This window comes from Benincasa hispida, chromosome 10 (genome assembly GCF_027475165.1).
Source record: "Benincasa hispida cultivar pf3 chromosome 10, pf3_genome.v1.1, whole genome shotgun sequence".
NCBI lineage: Eukaryota > Viridiplantae > Streptophyta > Magnoliopsida > Cucurbitales > Cucurbitaceae > Benincasa > Benincasa hispida.
In genome coordinates, this window is record NC_143487.1 from 39,471,790 (window position 1) to 39,483,155 (window position 11,366).

The following is an 11,366-nucleotide window of genomic DNA, read 5'->3' on the forward strand; positions in this document are numbered from 1 at the left end:
AATTTGTTGATTTTTACATTCACGCCAGACATCTTCAGTTGTAGAATAAATGCAAAACTTTGAAAACCCCTAACGAGACTTTGATACCAGTTTGTTATGTAATCAACAATTAAATAATATAAAAAAATTGTAAAAGAATCTAACACAGATATACGTGGTCATTAATGATGTGTTAGCTATATCCACGAGACAGAAGGAAAACAATATTATTAGAAAGAATGTTTTTTGATTACACAAACGGTGTCTCTATGGTTAGAGAGTTTATATAGCGCACAAATAAATAAATATGTTAAATACGAATTTTGAATAGGTTTCAGGAGCGTCGCCCCCTGGACCCCAATTCGCTGATCGGCCAACCAGACCCTATACTTAGTTGATGAAGTGCCAACAAATAAATTCAAGATATTCAAGAAATCACAAAATTAATATAGAATGTTGTACCACACCATGTTTTAAATGCAACTCATATTCAAAATGATTACTATAGACCAACAAAAATAATAATAAATTGAAAACTTCTACATTCTACCAGCTGACAAAAGTGGTACACAAATAGATGATGCTTGAATAGACAAATATACAAGCATTCATGAAAGTCAATAATTATAACTCTCTGCCTCTCTCCATCTCTCTCTCTCTCTCTCTCTGTGGCTTTTAAAATGCTGGTGACACTGAGAGCTTGGCTTTGAGTTCCTTTCTTAAAATCTTTCCAGACGGAGATTTTGGAATTGTCTGCACAAAATATACTTTCTGCAATCTCTTGTAAAACACAACCTGTTGATTTTGCATTTAAATTTACAAAAATAACCAATGTCAAATCATTGTATTTGCTTTTCAAAATCTTCTGTTTTGCCATTCCTTTGTACAGACTTCTGTTTGAACTTTTAATATGATTTAACAACACTCGATTTGACAACCATTTTTTTTTAAGAAAAAATACTGTAATAAAAACTAATAATTATAAATAATATACTTTTACCTATGATTTTCTTGATTTCTTATGTACTTTTCAAAATTTAAGTAATTTTTTTTTAAAAAAATTAAGTTCCTTTAGTCATTATTATTAGATATATAATTGATTTAAATATAAAATTTCATTTGAAATTCAATTGATAATAAGAATAGTAACTCATGTATATTATAAAAAGTAGGGTAATTTCTTTACTTTTAAGTACGGGATTCTAACCACCATTTCATTTTTTGGATTTTGATTTTTGATAAATTGAGCTAAAAAACATTGTTTTATCTATAAGTTTCTATATTTTATTGTCTATTTCCAACCAATGTTCTAAAAAACTCTACCAAATTTTGAAAATTAAAGTTCATTTTGGTAATTATTTGATTTTTTAAAAAATAATTAAACTATAATTACTGTTTTCATCTATCAGTTTTTTTTTTTTTTTTTTTTGGTTATTCAATTCTAATTAGTGTTTTTAAAAACCAAACAAAATAAACTAGTTTTCAAACTAGTTTTTGTTTTTAAAACTTTGAGCAGATTTCAGGTATTTTTCAAGCAGTGTTGGTAAGAAATTCAGGAGAAAACAAATATAATTTTTTTTAAGAAAAAAAAAAAAAAGAAAACTAAGTACCAAATGAAGTTTAAGAAACATATTTTTTGAAAAATAGTTTTTGTTTTTATTTTTAGAATTTAGTCAAGAATAATATTTTTTTTTTCAGAAAACTAATGCATTGATTATAGGAGAAAGCAAGCTTAATTTCACTTTTAAAAAACCAAATTTTAATGTGAAAATCAGAGTAAAAAAAGGAATATGTGTAGTATGAGTTTTTTTAATGACCTATTAGAAAATTAATGAATAATTATAACAAATTTAAAATCGAATTTATTATGAAAAAGTTTCGCAGATGGAAAAAATGTCAAATTATTTATAGAAATAACAAAAAAAATATATTGATAGACACTGATAGACTTTTATCAACGCCTATCATTAATAGACTTCTATCTGTTTCTACCACTAATAAATATTAATAGATTTCTATCGACCTTTATCAAAGAAAATTAAAATTATTTTATTTTGTATAAATAATTTTTTTTATTTATGTTTGAAAATCCCCTAATATAATTTTAATGTGATTATAATGAAAATTAAATTTAGGTAGAATATACACAAACCTGCTTTGCTATGAATTCTTTTACTGCGTCCTCGGTAAGTTCATTATGAGTTGACGGAACTACGAAAGCCACTGGAACTTCACCAGCAACATCATCATTTTGCCTGTAATTTCCTTAAAACGGTTTATTTTCTCTTCATTACAAGATACTTTCAAAGGTCCAAATACATGTATAACTAAAAACAAAATTATTCTCGTAAAATACTGACTTTATTTAATAATCATTTCATTTTTTATTTTTTATTTTTTATTTTTTACTTATAAAAATTAAGATTATAAACATTATATCTACTTTCAATGATTTAAAAATCAAACCAGATTTTGAAAAATAAAAAAAAATAATTTTTAAAAACTTATTTTTATTTTTTTGAATTTGATTGAAAACTCAACTATTACTCTTAAAAAAATATGTAAATCATGGTAAGAAATGAAAAAAAAAATAAGCTTAACTTTGAAAAACCAAAAACGAAAAATGAAATGGTTGTCAGATGAGATCTTAATTTTTTTTTATTATTATTATTATTTTACAATTAAGCCTATAGAACAATACATCAACCTCTAAATTTCTTTATTTATTATATACATTTTTTCAATACTTTAAAAAATCAAGTCAAATTTTGAAAATTAAAAAAAATAGCTTTTCAAAATTTATTTTTGTTTTTGAAATTTTGATAAGAATTTAACCATTATCATTGTAAGAAATAAATTTAATTATCAAAAACTAAATAAAAAAAATGAAATGATTATCAAACGAAATATTAAATTTTCTAATTTCCATTTTCTACTTTTACAAATATTTTTCTAGATATTAAACAATCAAACACATTTTTTACATTTTGCTAAAATTGAGCTACATAGATTTTCTTTTTTTTTTTTTCCCTTTAAGTAGAATAGAAAAGGGAGAATTTAAACCACAGTTATGTTAGGTATAAAGTTGGTTAATAAATAAGGTAATTGTAATAAGTAACACTTTTAAGGCTAATAATCAACTGTATAGCAACAACTTTAAAGAATTGTAAATATAGCAAAATTTATCTCTCTATCACAAATAGACTTCTATCAGTCATATAATCTCCGAGAGCTAGATATAAACTTTGTTATGTATCCACAAATTATTTTATACTATATTTGCAATAATTCCTAATAAACAGTATTTTTGGTAGAAGAACTAAAAATAAAATTGTAATTTAATTTAAATGATCCCGTAAAACCAACGAGATTTAGGGCCCGTTTGAATTGACTTGAGAAAAATGTGTTTTTTAAAAAAATCATTTTTATTTAAACACTTTTAACAAAAATTATTGAAAATACACTTTAAAAAAATATTATAAATGGTTGCCAAACACTCCAATTTTTTTAAATGACTTATTTTAAAATTAAAGACTTAAAAATGCATTCCAAACACATTCATAAATTGTGTACTTACGGGACAACAGCGGCATCGACAATAGATGGATGGGTTACGAGAAGAGCTTCTAACTCTGCTGGTGCCACCTGTCAAATATCATAATTTATAGTCATTAATACCAATTTAATTTGGCAAAAAAGAAAGGAAAAAAAAAAAAACTCAAACCCAATTTCTCAATTAATTACACAAAATTGAACGAATAATACACTCCTAACTAGAGTTGTTAGGAAGTCTTGCTGGTTATTTCTAAATATAGAAAAATGAGTTAACTTGTTTACAAATATAGTAAAATGTCAATGTGTTTCCACGATAAGCACTTAAACTAATAGATATCTACATCTATCACTGACCTTGTTTAACAGTGTCTAAGTGATAGATGTCAATCTATCAATGTCTATCACTGACCTTGTCTAATAGTGTCTAAAGTGATAGATGTCGATCTATTACCGATACGTAGTGACATTTTGTTATATTTGAATATACATCCAACAACTTTTTCATTTAAACCAATTAAAAAAATACAATGATTTTAACCTATGACACAAACACCTTTTCTCTAAATTTGTATGAGGTTGAAAAATCAACTAAAAATAAGTTTTGGAGCATTAAATTATATACAATTCAAATTAGGTAAAAAAAACAATAGTTTTGACCCTATTTTTTCATAAGTACTCACTATTGACCATTATAATTACATATTAATGTATGTTAAATAATTAAAATAGATTAAAATAGATTAATTAAGACTTGAGATAATAAACTAGTTGCGTTAACTTATTATGTGTAAAGATGGCAAATATATAGCCATGGCTACAAAAGAATTAAAAAGTAACTAGGAATAACTAATAAAGCTTGGATTAACTAACTCTAATAATTTCCACTATATTTTCATCATTATTATGATTAAATTCAATTTTTAACTTCACAATTATTTTAAATTTATTAATTAAAATTAACATCAAAGATGAAAGTTCAAATAATGAAAATCAGGGTAAAAAGGTATAATATTAAAAATTGAAAACCAAATGAAAACTAAACTCAAAATTCAAATTTAAATATCAAATGATTTTTTTTAAGAAAAAAAAAAGAAAGTACGTAAAAATTAAAGTCAAAGTTAGGCATCGAAATATAACATGTTGAGATTTATAGAGCCCAAATAGAAACTATACTCAAAATTGAGGTTAATGAACATATTTTTTGAATTGTTTTGAAATATAGAAAAATGAACTAAAATATTGACAAATATAGCAAAATTTCACCGTATATCTGTAATAGATGGTGATAAGCTACTACCTGTGACATGTTGTCTATCGCAGATAGACCGTGATAGATAAATCTATGTTGTGATAGATATAAATAATGGTTTATTGTGGTCTTTTACAGTCTATCTATCATGATATAGTATATCGCGATCTATGAAAGTCGATTGACTATTATTTGTAATTATTTTCAACAGTTTTATTATTTAAAATAATTTTTCTATTTTTTTTTCAAAAGAAATTATTAAGTTCGACTGGTATTTTAAGTTGAGTAAATAACAATTAAATATAAGAATGAAAAAGATTAAAACATAATATATAAATATTAATAATTTGGGAATGGAGTAATATAAAGGGTAAAAGTGAGGTGTACCTGGAAACCTTTAAATTTAATAATCTCTTTCACTCTATCAACAATAAAAATTTCATCTTCATCGTCAATGTAACCAATGTCACCCGTATGAAGCCAACCCTCCACGTCAACTGTCAGTGACGTGGACACCGGGTCATTCAAATATCCTACAGTCATGTCACTTTAGCACCAAAATTAAATTCCATTTACTGTAACTTTTCAATTTCATAATTAAACAGCTTCAAAAATGGTTGAATTTTAACTTTTTTAAAAAAAAACAAAAAAATGCTAAAAGATAGTTGCAGATGAATATACATAATTTTTTGCCCCTTTTTTTTTCCCCTAACGCTACTTGATTTCTAGCAATTCAAAATGTTTTCATTTTTGTGTTGATAGATTCAAATTTCTAACATCTTAATTCACGACATTTATTTTAACAAATTGTGATGCTACTTCAATTTAAACTTCTTTAATTTAACGTACTATTGATGTGTAACCAATCAAACTAAGTTATTTTAGAAATAAGTCCCAAAAATTTTCACTAATTAAAAAGGATAAAATTTAGGTTCTAATTTTTTGGGGAAGAGAAAAAAATAGTAACTTTTTATTATAAAATTATTATATTAATTTAAGGGGAGGAGACTTACATATTTATACGAATAATTATACCTATTTCATTATTTCTTACCTGCACCTAATTAAAAAAGAGAATTCGGTATAATACCATTGATGAAACCATACCAAAGTTGAATTATAACATGTTATTATATGTTAAAAGAGAAAATAACTTCAAAAGAATTTCAAATTATATTTAAAAATGGAAATAAAATTGAAAGTTTAAGAGCATATTGTAAAAACCACTCCTAAGGTAGGATGGTAGTTGCAATTATACCCTCAAACTTTCAATTGTAAAAGTTGAGTCCTCAAACTTATACAAATATTAAATTGAACCCTCAAATTTATATAAGTGTATAAGTTTGAGGGATCAAAATTTCTCACTTGGGGTCCAATTTCTACAACTATTGGAAGTTTGAGAGTTCAATTTAAAACTTGTAGAAGTTTAAAGATTTGATTTTTACTAGGTTGTACACGGATTGGATTGGGATGGGTTGAAAGTGTTTTTTGGACCAACCAAAATTTTCAAGTCGTTTGGATTGGCAACCCAAAAGACCTAGATAAAGTCTCCAACCCAAGGCAACGCAACCCAACCCTTAAAAGAAAATATGTAATTCAGGTTGGGTTGGGTCAAATCAAATTTTTATTTAGTCAAGCTGAGACCCAACCCGACCAAATAAAAATGAAAAAATTTCAATTCAACCCAACCCAAGAACAAAACTAACCCAACCCAATTCTTATAATTTGAGTTGAATAGTACAGATTGTTCGAATTGTCGAGTCTTTTTTTAACACTCTTAATTTTTAGGATTGAAAGTTTAAAGTGTGTAACTGTAATTATCACAATACTTCAGGTGTGGTTTTATCAATTTGCCCAACTTTTAAAATGGGTAGGAAATTTATTTAGAGTTTCAAACATTATGATATTTAATTTAATGAAAAGGGGAAGGATAATTGCAATAGCCAATAAGTACCACTTTTCAGATTAATTCTGATGTATATACCAATATTTTTAAAAAATTGCAAGAATAGTCAATTCTATTATTAATCGAACGTATCAATGGACTATTATATTCTGTGAGAACTGTTATTTAAATTTTACCATATTAACAAATTCTTTTGTATTTTACTATATTAATTAATATTTAGGTCATAATTGCGATATTTGCAACGGAAAAATGAAAAGACAAAAAATAAAGAAAAAAGAGAACCTTTCATAACTTGAGGGCCTCGAAGACAAATTTCTCCCGATTGATTATAACTGAGGGAGGCACCAGTTTGTGGGTCAATAACTTTAAGGTCTGAGTTTCTCACTACTCTGCCGCATGACCCTGATTTTGTTGGCATCGGTGGCTCCTTTGCAAAAGCCGAGCACATGCTCAGCACGGGACCCGCTTCCGTCATCCCATAACCCTATTTATTATGTCATGTTGTGTTATGAATGATCAAATTTCGATAATATTTTATGAATCAACATTATTTTCTATTATATCAACTAATACTTAACAATAAAAATATAATTGAACTGACATCTATAAGTATTGAGTACCAAAAAGTCTGAGATTCAAATCCCTATTCCTATTCGTACTTTAAAAAAAAAAAAAAAAAAAAACTAATACTTTACTCTTAGACCTTTTATTAATATTTTCAAGCCCATACTATGGTGACTATTGACTAGCCATGCGACATAATATTTTAGAACAAAATATTAGATAAAAGTAAAACTATGAATATATAATTTAGTAAGTGATTTTTATTGATAAGTTTATAATATATGATTTAAATAATATTTTTTATGATTATAGTTAATCAATATTTAAATAAATCATTAGACACGAAATGGAAAGTTTAATGACTTAATAGATAAATTTATAAATATAATTAAATGTATTGATAATTAATATTTAAACTAAGTAAATATTTATTAGAAAACTTTGATAAATCATTGTTAAATATATAAATATATAACCAAAAAAAAATGAAACTTGAAATATTTATCCAAAGCCTTTTAAATAAAATTAGGGTTTTTCAAGACTAGACATGTGTAAAAAGTTTAAAAGTTAAACTAAGTTGAAGATGATTTTAAGTTGTAGTAAAAATCATTTTAAGTTTTCAAATATATATATCCAATAATTATTTTTTTTTTTAAAAAAAATAGAATGAAAAAAAAAGAAAAAAAAGAAAACCAACATCAAATGAAAAAGTAAACTCAAAATTAAGAGACTTAAAAAACATTTTTGTTTAAAAAAAAAAAGTTGCTAAATAAAACCAGCTTTTAATTACTCTCACATGCTAGATATATAACACTTAAAAAAGGCCTTTTACTTAGAAAAAAGGCATGAAATATTCACAACAAACACGCCAAACTTTATAACCACTTTCATTTCATTACCATACCTGACCAAAAATGGCTTGAGGAAGCCTCTGCATGAGAGCCTCCTCCAGCTCCTTTCGCAGCGGCGCCGCTCCCGAAAGCACCATTCTAATTGAGCTCAGGTCGAAATCCGCTACCCTCGGGTTCTTCACTAGTGCCACCACAAGTGGCGGCACCACCGTTGCCACCGTCACGCCGTGCTTCTCTATTAGTCGTAACAATGACTCGATCTCGAATTTTTCCATCAAAAGCAGCGCTGCCCCTGACCTAATTGATACCAAAACTATGCTGCTCAATGAGAATATGTGAAACATTGGTAGCACGCATAAAACGATGTCGTTTCTTCTTAAATATAAGTTCGGGTTTTCTCCATCCACCTGCATATTTACCATATGAATAGATAATCAAATCTACAATAACTACCCGTTTTCTTCTTATTACATTATATTGTTATCACATTACATGTTTGGGGTAAATCTAAAACTATTGAAATCACTAAAGAAAATGTTTTTAATCATTCACACTTAAGTTTTACAGTACGAAAAATACAGTTAAAATCTAAGATTAAACTTACGTGATTAAATATGACTTTTAAAAACGACCAAGTAAATTTAATCCTTTGAAAATAAGTCCAATGGTATCTTTTTAATATGGTAATTATTTGTTGAGCCTTTGCTAATCTTTGAACTAAGTTAATTTTGGGTCTATAAATATATGATTAAATATTTAATAAGCTTTTGAATTCAGCGAATTTTTCTTAGAACCTGCTGAGCCACACTCGACACCATGTTCTTATGAGTCAAAATCACACCCTTCGGGAGCCCGGTCGTACCGGAGGAGAACGGCAACGAAACGGCATCGTTCGTGTCAATCTCAACAAAGGGGACGTCGTTCTCATCAGCGTCGTAAACCATCGAGAAGCTCAGACAATTCTCCGGCGGGTCATCGACGGTGACAATGGTGAGATCTTCGCCGGATTCTCGGAGCTTGGCGACACATTGGGAGTAAGTAACAACAAATTTGGCACCGGAGGCCTTCAACTGCTTGGAAATCTCCGCCGCCGTGTAGTACGGATTGGCGGTGGTGGCGACGGTGCCGAGCATGGAGGAACCCATAAAAGAGAAAATAAATTCAGGAGAATTCTGGAGGAGAATCATAATGACGTCGCCTTTCTTAACTCCAAGTTTAGAGAAAGTGGCGGCGGCTTTCCGGGAGAAGAGATGGGTTTCGGAGTAGGAATAGGATTTTCCGGTGGAGCCGACGATCAAACAGGGGAGGTCTTTGACTTCAGAGAGTTTCTGAAAGCAGTAACTGTGAAGAGGGAGATGGTCGGGGATTGTAATGTCCGGTAATTTCGATCGGAAGATATGGGTTGGCGCCGTCGCGGGCGGCGGAGAGGAGGAGAGTTCGGAGGAAACATTGGGTTGTTGAGCTTCGCATAACGAGGCCACGGAAATCATGGTTGTTAAAGGGACGACGTGTCGTAACGAAGGCAATGTATCAGTTTCTCTCTCTTGATTAAATTTTTAAGTTGGGAGTTGGTTTTGCAGAGAGAGAAAAAGGGGATGATGAATAAATAGGAAGAATAGAGGGGTAGGTGGGAGAAATGGTGGATGCAAATCCAATCCAACCATTGAGATCTTGAAGGGTAGCTTTGAAATAAGGTGGAGATACACCACTAGTAGTCTTCAAACATTATACGTTCAAAATAATTGTTATTATAATCTTACGTGGATTACAAACTCAATAGTTTGTGTTTGTGAAGCAATATAATATTTTCTATTTTAGGTATAAATTATTTTAATTTGAGTGAAAAATAATAAATTCAGTAATAAAGAGAAAAAGAGAAAATAGGTAGAAAATACTAAAGTAGCTAAAATAGTAGATTATAATAATTAGAACACCAACTATTATAATTGGAATCCTAAATATGGAGTCAATCCATTATAAGCACCAAACACCTTCTAAAATTCTTCATTGTAGTTAGTTTTTTTTTTCTCACTTCTAAAAAGAAGAAAAGTTAGTTCTTTGTAAGCATACTCTTACAACTAAGAGTGACCTTTCCAAAAACAGAAAAAAAAGAATACAAAACCTAACCCTCTCCCTCTAGATCTGACTTTGGTGTATACCCACTCTCAAGAGCCTTTGGTTTCTACTTTGTTTTGCTTCATATAGTTTTTAGTTTTCATTTCGAAGATTAACCTTAAAAACACTATTCCCATTACTAAATTTCTATATTTTCTTATTCACGTTCATTGATGTTTTGGAAGTCGAAATCAAGTTTTGAAAATTAAAATAACCAATATTCTATTTGATAACAATTTCGTCGTTTTTTTTTAAATTTCATGTTTGTTAAAAAAAAAACATGGGAATTCCAAGTCAAATTTTAAAAATAAAAACTTATTTTTTTTCCGTTTTCAAAAATTAGTTTTTTTTTCTTTTTTGGAAAAATTACTTCATCAACCACCAACTAACTACAAATTATAAGGTTCCCATTAAAAGCATAGGACACTCAATTAGGGTACATAAATAGAGTTGGAATGAACCTCTCTGGCAACCTACACAGAAGTAGAAGCCTTAGACCAAAAATGAACAATCGCATCCTACGTTAGAGAGTGAGCAACAAAATTACATGAAAGCTTACAATGGGCAAAATTAGCAACACCCAAACTATTTGAGCGGTCTCTAAAGAGGCTTTCAACCAAATTCTTAGTCTAACACAAGTCAAATGGATGACTCGTTGAGAACAAGAAATGATATCAACTAAGTCTAACTCTATACACAAAATGTGACACAACACCTTGTACCTAGAGCAAGGACGACCTGGATATACTCATCTTTCAATGCCTAATGGACCACTCACAAATAAAGCGCTTAGTAGAAAGTAGATTACAAAATATAGAAACTTAGGAGTAAAGTGCAACGTTACAAGCATAATCTTAAAAAAAAAAAAAAAAGTTATCAAACGTGGCATAGTTTTCATAAATTTATTACGGTTTTTAGAATTTGACTAAAAATTCAAGCATGTTTTTCTTAAAACAATAAAAATTAGAGGAGCATCGCAATGGGTAGCAAAAAGCATAAGGTTATTTACAAATTTAGCAACGATTTTCTAAAATTACAGACATAGCAAAAAATTAAAACTTGATTTTCAGTTTGTTTATTGTTCCAATTTTACCCTTGTTTGTGCATCCGCAAGTATATCTGATATATTTTATATTTTCAAATA

The 11,366-nt window shown here is 28.4% G+C and overlaps 1 protein-coding gene across 2 annotated transcripts; it reads right to left on the reverse strand.

The window, feature by feature from the left end:
- Positions 1 to 405: 405 nt before the first annotated feature.
- Positions 406 to 9,765, reverse strand: 4CL3 (4-coumarate:CoA ligase 3). Of its 2 annotated transcripts, none has more exons than XM_039045618.2 (7): positions 8,902 to 9,765; positions 8,161 to 8,514; positions 6,975 to 7,176; positions 5,171 to 5,316; positions 3,557 to 3,624; positions 2,132 to 2,234; positions 406 to 774 (listed from the first exon to the last, which is right to left on the reverse strand). In XM_039045618.2, the coding sequence occupies exons 1-7, from the start codon at positions 9,595 to 9,597 to the stop codon at positions 655 to 657; spliced, it is 1,689 nt and encodes a 562-aa protein (XP_038901546.2). In that variant the 5' UTR covers positions 9,598 to 9,765; the 3' UTR covers positions 406 to 654. The 2 variants fall into 2 exon arrangements, with proteins under 2 accessions (XP_038901546.2, XP_038901547.2); XM_039045619.2 differs by having other exon boundaries at positions 5,171 to 5,280; positions 8,902 to 9,712.
- Positions 9,766 to 11,366: the final 1,601 nt, after the last annotated feature.

Excerpts from the sequence above, each read along its gene's own strand:
- 4CL3 (XM_039045618.2), bottom strand. The coding sequence starts at position 9,597 with ATGATTTCCGTGGCCTCGTTATGCGAAGCTCAACAACCCAATGTTTCC. Across the intron at positions 8,515-8,901 it reads TGTCGAGTGTGGCTCAGCAG|GTGGATGGAGAAAACCCGAA; the intron begins GTTCTAAGAAAA and ends GTAAATATGCAG. Across the intron at positions 3,625-5,170 it reads TTAAATTTAAAGGTTTCCAG|GTGGCACCAGCAGAGTTAGA; the intron begins GTACACCTCACT and ends GATATTTGACAG.